Genomic DNA, 22,877 nt, shown 5'->3' on the forward strand with positions numbered 1-22,877 from the left:
GAGCCTAAAAGAGACTAAGTGCTGTGTGAGGCTGTCTTCCCCCCCGGTCACATTGCTACTGCAGTTAACAATAAATATAAGTCTAAAGCCCCTTTCACACCGGGCCTGCATAGAGTTGGATTGTGCTGCGTATTTAGTATGCAGGAATGGCTGCGTAAGTTGCACACTAAATACGCAGCACAATCCAACTCTATGCAGGGGAAGAAGCTTGGCTCCATGACGCCGTTTTTACAGACTGCCTGGACGTGCAGATGGATTTGATACATTGAAAAAGTCAGAATACATAATTTCCAGTAGTTGATAGACTTTAACGTGCCACAATCGTGAGAGAACTTCTGTGGTTTTGAAGCTTCAGTGCCAGCAAAGTTCAGCAGGATGAATAAAATCTAGCAATGCAGGTATCTGTTGTTGTTCATTCGGCTGCTCCCCGGTTTTGTTCGGGGTCGCCACAGCGGATACAGCCAGATCCGCATTGGTAATTGGCACAAGTTTTACCGCCGGATGCCCTTCCTGATGCAACTCCAGTATTACCTGTAGAAACACGCACAGCCACTGGTGTTCCAAAGAGGTCTCCCATCCAAGTACTAACCAGATGCCGCACTGCTTAGCTTCTGAGATCTGACGGGATCAGGCTGACACAGAGCAGACCAGCTGCAATGTAGGTATCTACTGATTTAATAAAAAAAAACCTGTAAGGTTTTTCGCCGGACTGGTGTAGAATTGTGTACAATTGTGGAGGCATGGTGTACTGTAGCGCAGTGTTGCATAAACTTAGATACAGGAGCGGAGTGTTGAGTAAACATGCATAGAGCACTGCGTCCTGTTGTTGCTCTGCTGTTTTATGATTTGCAAAAGTCTGCACCAAGCACTTGAAAGTTGCACATTTCCAACAAATTCTGTCAAAAAACATTAAAAGCCTCGGAGCCGACACACTGCTGTCAGTATGACAAGAGGAAAGTGTGTCATGTAGAATCTGTTCATTTGTTCATAGTGTAATTACAAATTTTAAGCTGTTTTTAATGTGGATACAGATTTAAATGTAGTTGTTTTGCAGAAGTTCCCCTGAAAACACACCGAAGATGTCATTTTTACAATTCACATAACTCAGACACCGTATCTTTGATAGTATCATTAAATAGTCGGGGGTCATTTATTGAGAAATCTAACTAGCGGAGGGTTTTATGTTTTAAATGGTTATTTGGTTGTGAAAAGCTCCACAAAATCTTAGTTTTTGAGCTGATGCTGACTGTCTGCATAAATTTTTGTCTGAGAGGGGAAACGTCTGACATTACATAGCCAATATGTTTTTTCTTACTTTATGGACCTTTAAAAACTTTAGTCATATTAAATCAGTGTTTTTCTTCTTTTCCTTACCTCATAAAGGCGACTCTCTCCCTGACTCCTCGTGTCGTCTAATAACCCTCTGGGGTTAATTGCATCCATTTCACAGACCCCTTTGTGTCCCTAAGCGTATTTCCATGTAGGGCTGCCTAAGCTCAGTGTAGTTGGTATACTGCATTACGCAACTCGACATTGGCCTGGTGTGAAAGAGGCTTAACATCAAAATATTATGTTGGAGAGTAATGTTTTGTAATTATGTGATTCCAGGTTTTCAGTGGGACAGCAGTTACATACCTCAGATAAAAAAGCCTTTTTAAAAGCATGGAAGATTCCAAAAGATCCCCCAAAACTGAAAGAATTACTTTTAAAAAGCTCCTGAAAGACTAACTGGCATAATTGGGAACCTTTGGCTATATATGCGGAGCTAATGCAAAACTCTTACTTCTTTGATTTAAGTGCGGGGGGGACGAGGCTTCCAAAGCTGAATTTTGTATCTCCACTAGTCAGGTTCCTCCAAAGAAGCCATCTCAGAAGAATTCATACAACCAACTGTACAGTCAGTTATACAAGCATGCAAGATGCTTAGGATCATGCAGACTTGATGAAAGAGTCCCAAACAAACACATTTTTGTTCAAATGGTTCACATCGAACCTCAGGATCAAAACTAAGGAACTGAAGGAGATGGAGGAATTGGGTAGCAATATATTATGTCATTGTCCACCTGTGATGAGCACTTCGTCTCTGTGACCTGAAATTTTGGTGACCAAGGAAGCTATTAATCAAAAATAAACATAAATTAAAACAATGGAAACTTTTGGCTAAAAATTGCTCTGCTGGTTAATCACTTATAACCTTGTAATACAATTCCATCAATTTCTGATCAAGTTGAATCAAAACTGAAATCTGTTTTGTAAGTCTTGTTTTCAAATAGCTTCATACGTAAAATAAAGTTGACATTCTGACTTGATTTGCACTGCTTGTTAAAATTGAATTTGTGCACGAGAAGAATATGGTTTTGAATGTATGCGTATGTTAACATATCTCCTCAGCTGTACAGTAGTGTTGTTGATGTTTAGTCATAAGGTGCAGCATCTCTAGTTTCTTTATGCCACTGATCTATTGGGTTTTTGTGTCTGGTTTATGATCTGACCTTAGATTTCTGATCATGAGGTTACAGAGTGATTCATTCCCTCTTGCACCCGCTCCATGGCACCAAACTGATTATATCCATCTGTGCATCTGTGGTGGTTTAACTGCAGCATTATCTACAATTCTGTCTGCATGGATTACGGATGTTTACATTCTGTGAATACATGACATTTGCAATGAGTCAGATTTACTTTTTATAATTATTAGATGCTGTCCTACTCTGAATTATGACTGTAAATGATATTTTGACAATCTGTTGATCATTTTATAATAAATTATTTATTCTATAGAAGTTTAAAACTGCATTGGCAATTTTTCAGTGCACAGGGATGCAGTGTCACATTATAAAATCACAAATTGTGTTTTTGAGAACTGTCACAAAGATTGTTAGTAATGATCAATTTTGACGAGACAAGCGGGGACATCATGCGATAAATGTCTGACATTGATCCATGCAAATTCATTTTTTGTAATTCAGTGATGTATTATGCGTGTTCTGTGGGGCCTTGGTTTTTATACAGTTCTATCCAAAATGGAACCACTTCATCCTTGCGGGTTTTTCTTTCTATTTATGATTTCTATCCTGACTGCAAAATTCAGGAAATCAGGCCTGATTTCTTAATATAGTCTGCAAAATTTATATGTAATTGCTGTTGTTACTATTCCTTACTATTTTATATCCCCTGAAATACAATTGAAACCATTTTTGTGAAATACACCCAAGTATGTACAATGGGGAATTAAAAAAACATGACTTTAGGTAGGCAAATAATTTTCTTATGTTAACATAAGAAAATTATTTGCGCACATTCTGATCAAGTGCAATTAATATAATAATACGAGTATTATAAATCCTGTAAATGTAACTGAATTTAATTTTATTTTTTTAAGTGTTTGATTCCGTTTGCACGTTTGGTGCATATGCAAAATAATTTTTAATCTATAATGGCTGTAAACTTCAAAAACTGTTGCGACCTTGAGTTTGACCTTTATGGGTCCAAGGTCATGTTGCACACCTGTGATGATGAAATTGGACCTGAGCTCAAAGAAGACTTAGGAAATGCATGTCTTGCACAAATATATTTATCAAAGAGTTACAAGCTCAAAGAACAGAGGATCCGCAGGCAATACGTGTGCCACCCTCTATTCTCTAATTCACATTCCTGGAAGTGGGATTGAAGTGCAGTAACTATATGGGGTGTCTCAAAAAATATACCCAAAATTACTCTGAAATATGAATAGCAGGAAATGGTTTTACTGGGAAATAATGGTGTTTTTCTCATTTCAAGAACTCTACAGTTTGTTCTGCAAGACATTGAAGTCCAGGAAAAATGCTGCAGTTGACCCTAATTCACAGAACAAAAAACAAGTTTTGGCACCAAACAAAATTAGTGATTTAGGTGCAGCGTAGGTATCGAGGATTCATTCACACAACTAATACACCAAATCGAAAAACAATTAGCAGAACTGTTGCTAAATTTTCCACTGTGGGATCTGTGTGCAATTTGAACAAAGGACACAGTGGCAGAAGAAGAACTGGCTGTTCAGTGGAACATGTATTTGCTGTGAGAGAGTCAGTTGGGCGAAATCCGAGAAAATCCATTCGTCTGCAGAAAGGTAACATTCACTGTTGTCTGTGCAACCCATTCTAAGGGCTGACTTGCATCTCTTTCCATGCAAAATTCAGTCTCAGAACAAACTCCCCAGCAAATGGCAAGGAGACTTGAATTGCTTGGTGGTTTTCCGGAAAACTGGAGACTGATGATTTGTTTCATAGGAAACTTCAGATGAGGAGGTTGCATTGATCATGTGGTGTAAAAGATAAAGGGTTAAAACATCAAAAAGGAAAGACTGATCTAAAAACTGCATTGGGGAGAAAAATGACATGCTTCGGCCATATGGTCATGCATAAAATGTCTAATTGATGGGTTTTTCTGTACTGTAGAGACGCTTGAATCTTCGACTGGACTGGGTTGCTTGACGTGAGGACGTTTCGCTTCAAATCACAGAAGCTTCCTCAGCTAAAATTCTTGCTCTGGTAGTCTGACTTCTGTCTTGACTCTTGTAGAGAGAATAAACCAGAAGCCAACAAAAGCTGGAGTTTTTAACCTAACCAGACCCCACCTACCGAGAGGCTGACTGCTATAGGCTAGTGACTAAACAATAGCTCTAATTAGCACCTATTGTGCTCTAGTTAGCACTCTCCTAATGACAGGACGGAAGCCTCCCCTGATGGCTCCCTTGACCACTTTCTCCTGATGACGTGAATGACTCATTACCATGAACAAAAGACTGAAACTGCTTTGACCTGAGTACCACATTGTAAACAGGGGACAAAGCGTGTCTGAGACCCGCTCCGCGGTTAAGGCTGGGTTTCAACTGTTTTACAAAGAATGCTTCCTTGACACCTCTCTCAAACCATTTCTTCTCTCTGGCTAAGATTTTAACTTCCTTGTCCTCAAACGTGTGGTTAGTGTCTTTCAGGTGGAAATGAACTGCAGACTGAGGTCCACTGGCAACCTCTCTGCGGTGCTGGTATAGCCTCTTGTGTAAAAGTTGCTTCGTCTCACCTATGTAGTGTTCATTACAGTTTTCCTGACATCTGATATGATACACTACATTGCTCTGTTTGCAACTAGGGATCCTGTCCTTAGGGTGAACTAATTTCTGTTTCAAGGTGTTGACTGGTTTAAAGTAACTGGGATTTTGTGCTGTCTGAAGATCCTCTGTAGTTTTTCCCCTACTCCTGCTAAATAAGGGAGAGACACTCCTCTTCTTCTTGTCTCCGTCTCCTGTCTATCTGGTCTCTGTTTTCTGGGACTTCTGCACTTTGTCCAGGGACCAACGTGGGTACGCACATACTGTGAGGGCTTTCCGTACAAGTTGTTGTTCTTTAGCCCTTCCCTGTGCAGTTGTGGGCACCTGTAGGGCTCTGTGTTGAAGAGTCCCTGATCACCCCGAGCTTGTGTTCAAGGGGGTAGTTGAGCCAAAGAGCAGATATTGGTCAGTGTGAGTGGGTTTTCTGTAAACCTCTGTCTGGAGCTGCCTGTTCTCTCCAATCGTAACATCACAGTCCAAGAAGGCTAAATTGTTGTTTTCTGGCATCCTCACGTGTGAACTTGATATTGTAGTCCACCAAATTGATGTTTTCTGTAAAGCCCTCGACCTCCTGTTGCTTGATTTTAACACATGTGTCATCGACATATCTGAACCAGTGACTGGGAGAGATGCCGTGAACGACGTCAAGGCTGTTTTCTCCACTCGCTCCATGTACAGATTGGCCACTATGGGGGATACCGGAGACCCCATCGCACAACCATGGATCTGCTTGTAGTAATTCCCCCTAAACAGGGAATACGTGGTGTTAAGGCAGATCTCCAAGAGTTGGCAGATGTGGTCTGGTGTGAGTTTGGTCCTTTCAGGTAGAGAGACATCTTCCAGCAGTCTCTGCCTCACAGCTGAGATGGCCTCAGCGGTGGGGATGTAGTTGAACAACGAAGTCACATCAAATGACACCATAGTTTCATCTGCCTCCAGCTGCAGGTCCTTGATTTTGTTCACAAAATCTTGTGTGTTCTCCACATGGTGGTCTGAGTTACCCACTAGAGGAGCCAAAATCCACTTGAGGTGCTTGGCCACAATTGTATGTGATGGAATCTGTGCTACATACAATAGCCTGAGTGGCACGTCCTGTTTGTGGATTTTGGGCAGTCCATAGATGCATGGAGTGGCGTCCCCCGGGTACAGTCTGTAGTATGTCTGCCTGTCGATGAGTCCCTCTTTCTCCAGGTTTGGAGGCAGCTAATGATTTTCTTCTTATAGCCACTCGTGGGGTCTCTCTTCAGGACGTTCGTATGTACTGGAGTCATTGAGCAAGTTGTTGATCTTGTCCTCGTAGTCCGATGTGTTCAGGACCACCATGCATCTGCCTTTATCTGCTGGCAGGATAAGGATGCTTTGGTCCTTCTGCAGTGCTGCCAAAGCTTTCTGTTCTTCTCCTGTGATGTTGGACGGAGGAGGCTTAGCACTGTTAAGCGCTGCTGTGACTCTTAGTCGGACGTCCCCAGCTTCTGACTCTGACAAACTGTTGTGTTTAATGGCTGACTCTACTGCAGTGATGTAATATACTGTCGGTATATGTTTAGGGGTCACTGAGAAATTTAATCCTTTGGTGAGCACATCCTTTTCTGTCTGTATAAGAACCCTGTCGGACAGATTCTTTACCCAATTTTCCCTTTTGTCACTAATTTGTCTGGGTGTATCTTTAAAACTACTCCCACTGAAAGTACACCTTTTCTGCACTAAAAGGTTGTGAAACTTCCTGATTTGCCTCTCCTTACTTTTTAAATGCTCAGCCATTTGAATTTTAACTATGAACTTTGTGATCTTATTATGGGCCTCTTCCCCCACTAAGGTTTCTAACCTTTTGTAAAGACTATCAAGATTATTTTGGAGGTCTAATATTTTAAAATGAAGCCTTCTAATTCTAAGACCCAAAATCCTCCTAAGGTAACTGTGCTGGATCTTTTCTGCTGTGTGGCCTGCTTCTAGTGCCTTTTGCTTCATGCATTTGGGAATAACATTGTTTTGTTTGCATCTTAGGTTAAATCTTAAGTGGTTTCTAAAGTTAGCTATCTTTTTAGCAGTCCTTTCCAGCTTACGTACCAGTGCCAGGGCCTCATGCCCACAGTTGGTCGCAATGTTTCTGTGTAGGCTCTCAGTTGTCCAGGTGGTTTCCATAGTAGAGAAGCTTGAATCTTCGACTGGACTGGGTTGCTTGACGTGAAGACGTTTCACTTCAAATCACAGAAGCTTCCTCAGCTAAAATTCTTTCTCTGGTAGTCTGACTTCTGTCTTGACTCTTGTAGAGAAGAATAAACCAGAAGCCAACAAAAGCTGGAGTTTTTTAACCTAACCAGACCCCACCTACCGAGAGGCTGACTGCTATAGGCTAGTGCTGGAAAGAACTAGGACCAGTTCTTCATTGTCGAGAGATACTCTTTTCAGAATTCCTTCACAGATCACGCCCTTCTTGATCATGAGTTCAGCACTAACTACTACTAATCATACTGAAAAATGTAGAATTGTGGTGTGTGTGTGTGTGTGTGTGTGTGTGTGTGTGTGTGTGTGTGTGTGTGTGTGTGTGTGTGTGTGTGTGTGTGTGTGTGTGTGTGTGTGTGTGTGTGTGTGTGTGTGTGTGTGTGTGTGTGTGTGTGTGTGCGCGCGCACGCATGTGAAGCACAGATGAAAGGTTCAGTGTTAAGAATTTCTCTCACCACTTGCCTGAATTAATTTTTTTTCTTACATTTTTGGGCCATTTTGTCTGTGAAAACAACACAGGGGACACTAGTTAACAGCTTTAATCCATCCAGACACAGAAGGGACGCAAAATAAAATCTGACGTCCGAACACTTTATTTTCTCAGCCTTCACTTGGCTGTGAATCTGAAACCCATCCAGTGACTTGTACTTGAAAATGTCAGTGCATAAATGATGAAACTTTTTGAATGGCTTAAAAATACCATGGTCAAGAACTGAAGAGTCTTCCTGAATGAAAAATGAAGCGCATCAAGAGTGTCACTTCTCAGTCTAATAACTTAAATGTTTATAAACTACAGGCTTTGGATGCCACATTTTTTGGAGTATAATTAGCATCTATTAAAAAAAAACGTCTGTTGAAATAAAATGACATATACAAGTCACACCTTTTTTCTGTATTATCAACTCTTTAATTTGGGATTTTTTTGTTGCAGTCTTTTTTGTGCTTTGATTCCTGGAAAAGCCCTATATAAATTGTTGGTTTTATTATTATTGCTATTAACAGCAAATGTGATTTTTCTGTATATAAGTTGAAACGGAGTAGAAATCAAATTGTGAGAGTCCTGCTAAAAATGACTGTTATTGCAAAATGACAAAACTCAGCAGTCACATTCCATCAGTTAATGGGAACACTGTCATTAAAGTACAAGCTTTTGTCAACATTTTGAAATTATCGCTTAACTTTTTTAAAATCTGCAATGGAAACCCTGTTAAATATGAGAAGGCAACAAGATGTCTGTCTCATTGACTTTCATCCACTGTCACTGGGTGTCAGCTCCAGAAAAACGTTTGAATCTTTTCTCTCTCTCTCTGTCTTTAAGGTAAAAATAAGTTAACGCACGTCTTAAATCAGTTTAACATGCGTTTGAAATTTCAAGTTGAGCAATATTACAGTGGTGAACAGTTTGTTCAAAGCTGTTCATCTTAATTAAAATGGAAATTAAGCAGATGTTCATACTTGAAAAAGTGGAGCACATCAAAAAATTTTTTTTTTTTTTTTTCCTTGTTGATTTACTGAAATAACTGATCACAAATAGAGAACCATTATTCTCTATTGTTCAATGATTTAATCATTCAGGTCAAGTGAATGTCACTGGGTGGTATTCCAGTGCTGAAACATTCTTACAGTAGGTATGTTGTTGTTATGTTTTTAAGGCTAAGACTGGGGTGGGTAATAATGAAAAGGATTATGTCACATCTCTTCCCTGGATTGGACTTGTGAACAGTTTGCACAAGCCTGTACATAGTGGTAACCTACTTAAGTATTCAGTACATGGGATACTGACTATGATTGAATTGAATTTTCACTGTCGTCTTTACCTGAGACTGATTTAGGAATTATCCAGACCCATTCCCTAATTTAATTTGTTGATGGGGTCCAGATGTTTTCTTGATCTGTTAAGTAACATTTTAATCATCTTTCTCTCCTCTTAGCTTTGAGATTGAGAACAGGCAGTCACGGTGCTGCAGTCCTTCAGACCTGCAGGTTTCTCCAGGTTCAGGTCTGATTTACATCCCAATGCAGCAAGCCATGGCCAGCGCAGAGAATCCTTCCTGTACCGCTCTGACAGTGACTACGACCTGTCACCAAAGTCCATGTCCAGAAACTCTTCCATTGCTGGAGAACTGTGAGTTGGTGCTGTAACCACTGACAGGCATTTTTGTGTCACCTTCACTGTTACTGTTTTTGCACAGATTTCAGTAAATCCTTCTTACTTTCTGTTTCAGACATGTTGACAACTTGATTGTGACTCCGTTTGCACAGGTAAAGGTCACATTATTGTTTTACAGATTAAGTACAAAAGCAGTGGTTCCCTTAGGTCAGTGATGGTGTTGGCTCATGTGCAGTAAGATAGATGTTTTTATTCTGAAAAGAAAGAATTAAACATTTGAAGGCCTTTAGAACAGAATATTGATAAATATATGTATAGATCAGCTTCTGAGACTGTCAAAGTTAGATGACTTTTTTTTCCTAGTTTAATTGAAAACGTTACTGGTCCAAGGCCACTTAACTCTGAATGATTGCACACAAAGGAACTTGCTAATTCTTTCATAATTAACACAGCCTTTGGGTTTTCCATACTGTAGTTTTACAGAAATACAATGCCTTTATGATATGAGCTTTCAGCATGAAAACCATGAATGATCAAGGTGAGGAGTTCCAATTTGTGTCCTGCAGATGGAGCCACACACAATTTATTATGACATCAGTGTAGTAAGTACATCACTGTGTAGCAGGCATGAATAACAGACAATGTTCTTGTATGTCAAGAACAAAAACGTGCATTTGAAATTCAAAACAAACATGGTGGAAATGCAAAATCTGTTTGTAACCTACAGCAATTCTTCAGTGTTTACTGTCTCTCAATTCAGATTAAAGAAAAGGGGGCAATTGGTCTCTGCATTGATATCTATTGAATCACTAGATGGTGGACCGGGGCAGTCCGCTCATATCGCTGGGTGTTGCCAGAGCGCCACCATCTTGGTTAGCGTCTGACAACCAGACATAAATAGAAATCTCTGTGGGCATGATCAATGTTTTCAAGAGAGTTTCACCATAAATCTACATTTCTGTGCTATTACTGTGCTGTTAAATTTATTCAAACACAGCCCTGAATTTGTACAGCCATTATGTGTCAAAACAAATACAGAAGAGGATCAGATTATTATATAATAGACTTGAATAAATTTGTTAGTCCCAGAACAGATAGAAAATTCCAATTTGTCAAACACACTATGTCTGCCATGATGCGAGATACTTGTCTGATCATTAATTAATTTCATTATGAAGTTAAGTTAAAGATGGAAATAATCAGGGATGAAAGTAAGAGCTTCGCACGCTCACATCATATTAAAGACTGCTCTAAACCCACTTTTTGGAACGCTTCTCCATGAAAATAGCAAATAAAATAAATAAAATGAAACAGCCACACCAGCCAGGGTGAAAGTAAGATTATTCAATAATTTCTGAATGAAGTTGAAAGAAATCTGAAAACTCTTCACTGGAATATAGAGTATATAATCGAGAAGTTAATCTTATTCATGTATATTATACATTAGTAGAATATACAACATCAAAGTGACTGTCATGTGACCTACCAAATTGAGAGAAAAAGCATTTGCTCTTACAGAATATCTCAGATGGAAAACCTGATGTGAAGAAAAAAAACCAAGGCTAATTAAAAAGGGGATACATTGAAACTTATGAAAGTAAGACTTCAAATTGAATTGCTAAACGAATGGTGAGATATTTATCATGACAAAGCCTTCAGGCAGTAAAACTGAAGTCACTACTTTACAGAATACAGACCGACACAAAAAATAAATCATTTTCTAATCTTTATTCAGCAATTTAGTCATTTCCCCCCACATCATTTATACTACATATAATACACACTTATGAAAGCTCACTCCACAATTTATTATTATTTATTTTTTATTTATTTAACCTTTATTTAACCAGCTGATACTCCTTTGTCAGCTTGTCGCAGCACCTAAATGCTGCACAAAACAGCATTTTCAGATCACTTTAACCCAAGTCAGTGCATCATAGATTTCTATTTAATCTAATGACTGACGCGAATAACGCTAAGCAAGATGGCGGCTGCTGGCAACAGCTCACAGACTGCATCTGCCACCTGGTATATTAAATAGAAATTGATGATATCTACTTATAAGGTAGTTTAAGTACATTGTTGAAGAGCTGGAATATTTGATGCCTGACATCTGGTTGTAGAGGCAGGTGAAAGGGGAGAAGGAGCTGGGTTACCTGTAGTCTCAGAGCAAGGAGGTCTCAGATTAGTTTCCCAGCTAGTCCTTTCTGTGTGGGCTTCCTGCGGGTGCTCCAGCTTCTTCCTACTTCCAAAGACATGCGCGTTAAAGTAGACCTGCATTGAAATAAATGTTGTCAGATCTCAGAAAGAAATAGCTGATATGTATTTATAAGACCCTTATGAATGCAGTAAAGTAAATCTGCAAGCCCAAATTTGTACTTCAGCGGAGAAATCTTCGTTTAAATATGACAAATTTGCAGCTAAAATTTGGCCCTCAGCGAAAACTGTTTGTACATCCGGGACATTGCAGTGACGTCCGGCAGAAGACGGAGTGCTCACGCCTTCAGTCCGATCCCGCATTGAAATTGATTTTATCTGTTAGTAATGTTACTGTTATACACGTCCTGGTTTCAACATCCAAAAGTAAGCTGCAATGAATGTGAGATACAGCTCTGCATGCTCAGATCAGCGGCGACATCGACAGCGGGCGACGTTCTTCCCCGACGCCTCGCTCTCTGCCTCCAATGCGCTTACCGAGTCTGGCGGGCCACTCACATCGCCCCCATGTCTGCTTTGGCAGCCGGCACCACCTCTCTGTCTACTGAATGGAGGTGCAGCCAACTTGGCACAAGTCCAGAGACTACGCTCACTGTTTTAATGCGAAGCGGCCGGTGACACCTGTTGCTCGCAAGGACAGACTTCTTGCGGCAAAATCCGCAGCGCTGCACGTCTCGGTAATCGGAGTCGCAGAGCTCCGTGGCCGCTGAGAGAGGTTTATATCTTTTTAATTACTTGAATTCTTTGCGGGTCCCTCCTCCGTACTCCGCGACGGTAACTCTGGAGGCGAAAGACAGTAGATTTTCAGTGTGACACCACTCAGTCAAATGGGCGTATGAAAAAGTCCCCCAAAATAATTTTCATGCACAAATAAAAGAAATGTGTACTCACCAAATGTGCCGCAAGACAATATGAAGTTTTAAAAAAGTAGATCCTTCCGTATAAGACAAGAAAAAGGTGCAGATGCAAACTGATGTAAATCCACAAATTACAGTTGGCGCGCGCAATGCATGCTGGGGATAGGGTCTTCTCTCTGACGTCTCGGCAGCGTCCCGGATGGTGATGACAGTTTTGCGGAGGCTAAATTTAGCTGAATGACAGATCTGGGCTTGCAGATTTACTTTACTACATTCAGAAGGATCTTATGTGTAAATATAAGTCATTTTTGGTCCAAAGATCTGACTGCATTTCAATGCATTTCTACTTTAAGTGAACTGTTGACTCAAACGTTGTCTGGGAGTGTCCATGGAATGACAGCTGGAGTAGGCTCCAGCCCCTTCCTTCCTTCTTCCCCTGTGACTCTTAACTGGGATAAGTGGGTTCAGAAAATGAATGGATGCATACATAGTCCTGGGTCTGATTCCCAGCACACATGCAATCAGTCTGCTTTGGACAAGACACTTGATGGGAAGCAGACATATGGCTCTTGAAGTAACCTGTGTCCTGTCCAGGGGAGTCATACGCTCTCATCCACTTTATGCTATGGAATCTGTACTTATTTCTTTTCCTGACATCTGATGACTTGTGTTTACATCCTAAAAACATGTATAATATAATCCTTTAATCCCATTCTTATTGTAAGCCTCTCAATAATATTCATACATGTATTAAGCAGGGTTGCAACCACTTAATGGTGTCTTAACATATTTTTGTCATACTGACTGTATGACAAAATGAGCCCCTAATTTACTGTATGTAAATTAGGGTGTCACAATACATCTATTTGTACTACAATGTACACACACACACACACACGGTTTGGTGCACAAAACAGAATAAATGGTACGACCGCGAGCTGCGTTGCCCATACCCATAGATTGTACCCCTCTAGTTTCAGTTTCATGCTCAGTGCAAGAGGTGTGGTCAGCCCCCTCAGCCTGCTGTCTGAGTCGAACAGAGAAAACAGTGGACCAGTCAGCTGAAGCAAGCGACTGTTATTCCACCCAGAAACTGTGAAAGCATGAATGGAATTAATTTACGTTTTTCTTCCTAAATGTAATCCTAAAAGCAAAGGCGAACCGATCCCATTTGTGTGACATCACTGTCCCCGCATGAGTTCAGTCCAGTGTTTCAAGTTTAGACTGAGAACTCCACCAACGTATGACAAAAGTTGACGTTTTCTATTAAATGGTGTAAAATTTCACGGATGAGGTGGTTGCCAAATACGACCTGAGCACAATGATTCAGATCCGTACAGAGTGAGGTTTTATGAGATGCTGTTATTTGCGAAAAATCAAACAAACTTCAAATGAACAGAATATGGAAAGTGGTCTGGCTTGGCACATCGCGCAAAATAAAAACAAGCAAACAAAACAGTTAACACGCTTCACAATAAATTTATCCTAACATGAATGATGATATCTAATCCAGTTCATAAATGTTTAATGAAAAAAGAAAGTTTACATTTACACTTTGTCTCACAGTGCTAAAGTGACTGACAGTGGCTGTCTGCTGCTCACAGATTAAAGATACTGTATAAAGATTAGAAGAATTTTCAAAACCAAACTCATACTGAACCATGATGTTTAAACTGGTGTGAACCAAAGCGCGACTTCTGTGTACCATGACACCTCAAATTAGAAATTTCAACAGCTGCAACCTAAAGTTGATGTCACAGACATATTGTTAGTCAGACTGTTGGTTGCATGCTGTTGGCCCTGTTTTTTGACATCACAAGTTAACTTGAAGTTGTGCCTGTTGGAAAATTATGCTTTGATTGTTGTTGTTGTATCTGTCAATTACATATGCAGGTTCACCAATTTGTTGATTTATGCGTTTCATCAGAAAAGCAGCTATGGTATTGCAGTAGGCTGAGAGATATTATTTTTGGGAGCTTGATGACAGATCTCTTGTGGATTAACGGACACACATCATAAATATAAGAACTTGGAATTACTAGAATGGCTACAACAAAATAATATTTTTGAGATCAGAACATGCCGATGTTTAGTTTTTTTTCTAGCCCTTATTTTGTGCGGATGCAGATTTTGTGGTGGAAACCTGTGCGTGGAAGAACTTGTCCATAGAACAAACTCTCCAGTCTGGGTCACAGTTGGGCTGACTTGACCATTTTTCAAATAAATCAAGTAGTAGGATATATCTGAATGCTTTGTGTGTGTGTGTGTGTGTGTGTGTGTGTATATATATATATATATAATAAATCAATAATTATTATGACATATCTAGAGCTAGTTAGTGGAGAATTTGTCAGAAGTGTTTAATGAATATGACAAGATTATTTTTTTAAATGAACCTACTGTACAGACAAGATTTTTTTTTTAATGAACCTACTGTACAAAGGAAGTGCTTCTTCTTATATTCATATTCCACCTGCTCCTTACTCTCTTAAAAAAATGCAAGATCTCACTTTGTTCATTCATGTCTGACTTTTTATTTGGTCTCTGGCTTTTCTTGACACCTGAGGTAACCATTTCTATGTACTTTTTAAAGATATGTTACAGCAAGTGTCCAGTGAAGAGTTTTATTGTGACTGTATGTGGGGGTGAGATCAGCACCAGCTTCTGCAAACTTGCACTTTATCAGCTAAAGTATTATGCTGTATGTTTTTGTAATTTGGGCTCAAGAAGAAGGCTGCATTTGACAATATAAAGAATAGAGGGAAGGCATTGAAGATTTTTTTATTTTAATTATTTATTTTTTTTGTCAATGTCATTTTATGGAAGACAAAGTGCATTGAAATATTTCATGACATTATCTCCATCCTGTCAAAAACTAAACCTTTCGCACTATAATTCAAAACTCATTTGAATTGATTTGAAAGCCTGATTGTAATCTTTTATTTCCAATTGTTCTGTTGACTTCAGGTTCTGGCAAGCCTTCAGACTGTCAGGACCAACTTCGCCACTTTGACAAATGTGCAGTGTGTTTCTAGTAGGTAAGTCACATCATTGTTTGCTTTTGTGGGTGCATGTTGCACCTTGTCTTCAATTAATAAATGTTTTAGTAGAAAGAACACTGGGGGTCAATCACTTTGCAGTAGTTAAAATGACAGCCTGTTTAACTTGGGGCGCCAGAGTTCTGCGCAGGAATTAGCCTGCAGGCCAACATGTGCTCCCCCACAACTCTTTGAACTTATATTTTTCTGAAGCCTTGGAGTATTCCATTAACAAAATCCAATGTTAACATTGAAAATTTTAGAGAAGAGCAGGGAAAGAACGCTACCCTGTGGGCAGCCAGTGCTTATGATGAGCTCTCCTGACAGAATGTTGTTAGCACAAACTCTTTGAGGGCGACAAGACAGAAAGTCTCTGATCCAGAGCATCAGGCCCTTTTCAACATTTAAATCAGCCAGCCTTTTCAGAAGAATATGTAATTTCATAGAATTAAAAGCTGCACTGAAGTCTACAAACAAAACCCGAGCATATGCTTTAGCAAGTGAAAGCTGCTTTGAGATCATGTCCAGCAAGATCAATCCGGCATCATCAGTAACCTCTGTCCCTCTTATAGGCAAACTGCAGAGGGTCTAGTTCACTGACCACTGTGGTGGTCAGGACGTCAACTAAAACTCTCTCCATAGTTTTACATAATATGGAGGTTATGGCAATGGGCCGAAAATCTTCAGGTTTGCTTGCCCCTGGCTTTTTTGGTATAGGCCTTATTATGGAGAATTTCCAAGATTTGGGCACTCCTGTGACAAGAAGGGAATTAAACAATCTGGAAAAGACTCCTTTTAATTGAGGAGCACAGTCTTTGAGTAGACGGGCTTTCAGGCCATCTGGGCCAGTGGCCTTGTTTGGCTTCAGTTTAGAAAGACTTTTAGCCACGTCATCCTCAGTGATAGCTGTGGGAGCTCCTGCTGGAAGATTTTTACAGATCTCATCACATTCCTGTTTATCATCCACTTTATCAAATCTACAGAAGAAACGGTTTAACTCATCAACAAAACATTGATTAATGGTTGTAAGAGCATCACATTTCTTACTGGATTTGCCCATCAGTGTATTTAGACCTTCCCAGGCTTGTTTTATATTGCCACTGAAAAATTTACTTTCTACTTTATTCTTGTACTCAATTTTTGCCTTAAATATATTCCCTCTCAGCTGTCTCCTTTTTTCCTGCATTAATTGCACATTACCAGAGCAGAAGGCTGCCTTCTTTTCATTAAGACAGATTTTCAATTGTTTGGACACCCAGGGTTTGTTATTTGGGAATATTTTCACAGTTTTAGTCTCTGACACGTTATCCTCACAGAACTTAATATAAGATGTGATGGTGTCAGTGAGTTCATCTCCATCCAGACAGGATTCAAAGAAAATGTCCCAGTTTGTTTCATCAAAACAGTCTCTGAGTTGCTCTTTGCTTTCCTCGGACCACACCTGTACCTGCTTATTAACTGTTTTAATCTTTTGACCACAGCTTTGTATTTAGGCAAAAGATGAATTACATTGTGGTCAGATTTTCCAAGAGGTGGTCTGCATACCGCTTTATATGGTATTGTGAATTATATTGCAGGTTCTGCAATAATGATATATACCACGATAAATTATAATGTAACTATTTCAGAACAGGTTCCATAGACCCTAAGGAAATCCAAACTGCTGTTTATCCAACTGTTTACAAGCTGGGCAAAGGCTATCTTCACATGACAGCAACATCTTTGCCATATGAGAGTCTTCTCCAAAACTGGAGAAGTAGTAACAAAGAAGAGGAACAGACTCAAGCCTAACATAGCTAAAATTATCTTGTTTTAAATTTAAAAACCCTTGAAATGCCCAAATTCCCATCGTTTTGTGCAACTATTTTCATAACAGTCCCTAGTTGCGCAAACATTTCCCAATTTATTCTTACATACAGTATTTCATGATGGCCCAATCACATTATAACACAAGTATATTATTAATGTCTTTAAATGAAAATATAGTCAAAATTTCACGATGCACATAGAACCTTATTAAACATACATAACGGTGCCTTACTGTTTCATGACGTGTTGTTGCATACAAGTGTTATGTTTAAGATTGGCCAGCAGATATCGCCATATTCATTGTATCATGGCTGTAACTTCCACGGGTTGGAAGTAGATTGCATCATCAACATGCATTTTCTTCTTCTTGTTCTTCTTCTATGGCATTTAACGGCAGCCGGTATCCTTATTGTTGCATTGCTGATACCTTCAGTCTATTAACATGTATTATGTTAGTGCAATAGAATGAAAATCTCTATCTTAGGTCAATTTTTTATAGTTTATATCGCATATCGTTTATATCGCCCATTAGTACAACTATGTGTAAATTCTAACAGAATGAACCCTGTCTTGACAACAGGTCCAGGACAAGTTTCGCAACTGTATCAACGTTATATTTGCTATTGAGGCAGTCCGTAAATCAGGTGGAAAGCTGTGTTGAATTTACCATTTCATTAGGCATGGGCATGTTTTTGCCTTGAGCATCTGTCATTCCCTTCATATTGGAGTGCAGTGGTACTATGGTGGCTATGGTACTAACAAACAGATGTCTGTATCACACCATGAAATTAATTTCATGCTGTAAAATAAATTTTTACAGCAATGTAAAAATTTTTACAATTAATTTCACAGCATATGCCCCCCTCACACATTAAATTAATTTAATGTGTGTGTGTGGGGGGGGGCATATAGCATCCAGGTTGTCCGTCCGTCCGTCCGTCCGGCCGCAATTCATTTGCCGCAACGTAGCTTGGCACCTATTGCTCGCAGAAACTTCATATTTGGTGGGTACATGCCTTGGAGGAGTACTTCACATAGATTTGAAGGCCAGTTACCTTGACCTGCTTTTCAAGGTCACCAATGGTCACAGCTGTCAAATCCTTCACCACAACGTAGCTCAGCACCTATTGCTTGCAGAAACTTCATATTTGGTGGGTACATGCTTTGGAGGAGTACTTTGCATGTGTTCGAATGCCGGTGACCTTGACCCCCGTTTCATGGTCACCAGTGGTTGCATTTGTTTTGAAGGCTGGCGACCGTGACCGACTTTTTGTGGTCACTGTTTGTCACATCCTCTAAATAAATATGCCAATCTCCAATTTTTTCATTGTATATCCCAGTTTACATCCAACACATAAGGCTTCAACCAAATACCCACCCCATACAAGTACATATTACTGCACTTTGCATGGAAAATAATACTGCGCGTGGGGCATTTCATGATGAATGTCTCTAGTTGGCATTTACAACTGATTGACGTGAATGGCAGTTTTGCAGTTGAGAAATGACAAAGGCAGTGAAACAGTCAACTGGGGGGGAGGTTAAGTTCAAAGGATCTGCATCATTGGAGCTGAACTATTCCAGGTGGTTGCAGTTGCTGTTCTCCTGGGATTGCAGTCAGGGAGATGGGTTCTCATCATTCCTATGAACTCAAAGAAAGGACTTGTCCCACTTTAGAAAGGAAAGCGTGATAGCTTGGAGTGAATAACTACAGGGACATTCCACTTGTCTCTATGCAGGGTCAGGTGATAAAAGGATCATTCTGATCAGGATTCAGTTTCAGTCTGGGACATCCTGGAAATTCATGGGATCTCCAACATGTTGATGGATATCATAGCCAGAGTATAAACAGGTACTGTGAGTGTTGTGTTGGCTGCTGGGGCAGAATCTGACTTTTACAAGTAAATACTGCCATTAGTCAGGGATGTTTCAGCTCCTACACAGCTCAGTGCACGGACTAGGTGTTGTCGAGTTATGGAAACCAGTGGCTTAGGTGCGTTTGTCAGCTAGGAAAGGTTGACTGACCTTGACTTCATTGACATTGCTGTGATCTTTTTGAATTGATGGATTCCTGGGTTGTAGCACATGAAGATGAGTGAGGAATTGGCACATCTTGGTTTGAGATTATCCTGGATCAAGATGAAGATCCAGGCTTTTGGTGACAACCTAGACTGAAGTGAATCTGTTTGCGGTGAAAGTGTTGAACTTGTAGACACATTCACTTACAGCATCTTGCTAGTGACATTCATGGGTGGTGGCCATCCAGGACCAAGGGTGGTTTTAGTGATGCATCACTAGTGCATTCTCCCAGGGCTGACCTGTTAGAGCAGTTTTACTAAATATTTTGTACTTTATGTGAACTTTTTTCCCAGCACAAAGCAAATATTTTATAACCACTTGCAGAGTAGTTTAACCTTTATACACACCACAAGATGTTATTGGTAAAATCTTCTTGCATTTCAGGTGAATAAGGATCCTCTTATGGAACAGTTTTCCAGTAGTAGCACCCTGGGGGTAGAAGTGTGCAAAGTCGACAGGCGGTTTTCTGGCAATCTGCAGCTACCCCCATTGTCGTGGCGACAGTTGGAGAAGGCGAGGGAGAAGGAACGGCCATCAACACCTGAAGAAGATCCAGAGACCCAGATCAGACCGACAAGCCTGGCCATTTTCTCTCTGCCCCGCATCGACATCACACATGCTGATCCCGACAGGTGAGACTCTGTGAACACCATCAATGTTACAACAGTATGTAAGGATTTTAATAAACATCTTCATGTAGTGGTCAGTTTTTATTTCATTTTTTTTTTTTTTTTTTTGGTTTACTTCAGTTGTTTTAAATGTCAATTTCTGAGGTTTCTTAAAAAAATTAAGTTTTATGTAGATTTAATTGTACTTGTAGGCGCTGCATTTAGTGTCTTGGCAATGGTAAGCTACTGTTTCTTTTACCATCTGGTTTTGTTATTAGACTTGGAAATTGGAGGCAGCTTTAGTAAGGTTGTTTTATTTCCATTTACAGAAGTGTTAATTGCAGCGTCCAATATGAACCTTTGCCTTGGCGAAAAAATGCATGTTTATAGATAATTTTTTTAGGTCCTCGGGACATGTTTCATTTATTTAAACAGTCAATAGAATGGAATTTTTAATGTCTCTGTTTCTGCTGTTTGCTACATTTAAAATAACAGTGAAGTCATCAAAAAAAAAAAAAAAACTTGGGAAAACATTAACACTATTCATTAATTCTATGAACAAGATGGCAGTCATAAAGCAAGCACACACAATAATGTCCAAAAGTCAGTTCACTACTGTGAGAATTAATGGGTTGCAAAGTGGTAAATGTTTGTGTTCCAACTGTGGTGCAGGTCTGAAATGCAGGAATGGATGTACTTTATATTACCAAATGAAGCACAGTTGACCACACACTCTGCTATGAAATAAAAGTCAAAGTATATGTAAGGATCACTGTAATTTTTTCTTGTTTGGGGTATTAGGTGTTAAATGGTAAATGGCGCATTTCCATCTGCATCAGACGCTCAAAGTGCTTTATAATAATGCCTCACATTCACACCGATGTCAGGGTGCTGCCATACGTGGTGCCCACTACACATCAGGAGCAACTTGGGGATTATTAAGGACTTTACCCAAGGGCCCTTAGTGATTTTCAAGTCAGGCTGGGATTTGAACTGAGGATCCTCTGGTCTCAAACCCAACGCTTAACCACTGGACCATCACATCCCCAGTTGTTGTTGTTGTTGTTTTCTGACATTGGGTTGCATATTGGGAGTGAAAAACAGCACTGACAGTGAAAAGTTGCAGTGAACAATAAAATGCACACAAATGCAGATTGTTGTCATCATGTTCTGTCACATTGGAGTCGGCACTCCAGTGCTACAAAGCCTTCAGCAATACAGTGTAGCATATGAATGTATCCTGAAAAGCATTTAGCCAGCTATACCAATCACATTAGAAAGTGATATGGTTTTCAGTGCAATAAAAACAAAACAAACTTACTGTTGTAGCAAGATCCATTCATATATTTCTGTGGGCAGCTGATTGTGTTATACTGGAAACAAATGAGAAGGAACATTTAAACTCTTATTCCATTTCTGTCATCAGGGGCCGTGATGTCTCTCCACACTGTGCACATTATTCAAAGCTTTGAATCAAAGCTAGTCTCACATGTTGAATTCAAAACAAGAAGCCAGTTGGTTAGCAGCATGAAGCTGAGCAACGTCACCAAACTTCAACAACTTTAAACAGTGGGTTTTGAAGCATTTCAGTGGTTCAAATACATTAGACATTACCAATATACAGTAGACTAACAGTGATGATGGCATGATTGTAAAGGCAGCATCAACAGTTATTGCGGTTCTGTACCTTTAAATACATTAGGTATTATTTTGTTTCTTGCACAAGACTTTCAGAATAACAGCACAGAACAAACGGATGATGAGAAAAACATTCTCAGAGCTGTTTTTTTGCTTTTTACAATATGCTGGGGGTCACAGAATTTATTTTATTTTAGGTGGGCATTTTAATAAACTTTCATTTAAAAAAAAAAATTGGTTTGGTGTTTAACCAGCTTTCTGTCTGGTGTTTTTTTTTTTTATCATCAGCAGTGACACGATGTGCACGGTCAGAATTTTAATGTTAACCAGGCAGACAATTTATTTCATTTAAACATTTTGAAGTGTTTATATTAACGCAAAAAAAAACAATGCTGCGTCCTCTCTGTCCTACTCTCTCACACTGCAAACATGATGGATTCTAAAACCTGGAGACATCTCTGAAACATTACTTATGATTAAGATTAATGCATTTTATGTCATTTCTGGCAGTAATTAAAAGTAATATTGTTGAAGATGTTTAAAATGGGGTAATTTAGTACACTTTAAGAATTACGTAGTGTTGTTTTTTAAGAACAATTTTGTCATTTTGTTTTGTTTTTGACCACAACCTGGTTGGAAATATAACGATTTCTCCATAAATCATTCTTAAAACTGCAAAACATTACCCCATTTAAAACATCATCTACAGTATTACTTCTAATTATACAGAGACATAATATAATGCATTAATCTGCATCATAAGAAATGCTTCCATTTCCAAGATGTTTAGGATCCACCTCAAAACAGCAGCAGGAAAGATCTCAGTCTGAACCTCACACAAAGTTTTAAATGTGCACCAAGCTTTGACGAACTTTACAGACATTAGCTGACAAGTAACTTATTTTGCTGGATGGAAAAAGATTTTTGTCGCACAAAAACGAACACAAATTCATAGTAGGTCCTTCAGCGTTTGACTGGAGCTTGTACAAAGCTAGCCACATTGTCATAGAACACTTCCTGTTTCTTGCACAAGTCTTTCACAATAAGAGCACATGACAAACAGATCAAATCAGCGGAGGGTCACGAAATTAATTTATTTCAGGTGGGTGTTTAATAAATTTTAATTTAACCAACTTTCTTAAAAATAGGGGGTGGGTGGACACTCGGCCCTGATCCTTCAGATGCATGAATATGGTACAATATCAAATG

The 22,877-nt window shown here is 39.5% G+C and overlaps 1 protein-coding gene and 1 long non-coding RNA gene across 2 annotated transcripts in view; both read left to right on the forward strand.

Moving 5' to 3' along the window:
- Positions 1-5,878: 5,878 nt before the first annotated feature.
- The window catches only part of LOC117522079 (cAMP-specific 3',5'-cyclic phosphodiesterase 4B-like), a 76,459-nt gene continuing 59,460 nt past the window's right edge, over positions 5,879-22,877 (forward strand). The window contains exons 1-2 of the mRNA XM_034183452.1: positions 5,879-5,884; positions 19,807-20,054. Coding sequence (XP_034039343.1) covers positions 19,825-20,054 — 230 coding nt within the window. The 5' untranslated portion in view covers positions 5,879-5,884; positions 19,807-19,824. The remainder of the gene's footprint in view (positions 5,885-19,806; positions 20,055-22,877) is intronic.
- LOC117522083 lies at positions 9,323-15,535 on the forward strand. Its single transcript, XR_004564139.1, has 3 exons — positions 9,323-9,437; positions 9,538-9,574; positions 15,464-15,535. It is a non-coding gene; the product is annotated as an uncharacterized LOC117522083 (long non-coding RNA).

Source organism: Thalassophryne amazonica, chromosome 12 (genome assembly GCF_902500255.1).
Source record: "Thalassophryne amazonica chromosome 12, fThaAma1.1, whole genome shotgun sequence".
Taxonomy (NCBI): Eukaryota; Metazoa; Chordata; class Actinopteri; order Batrachoidiformes; family Batrachoididae; genus Thalassophryne; species Thalassophryne amazonica.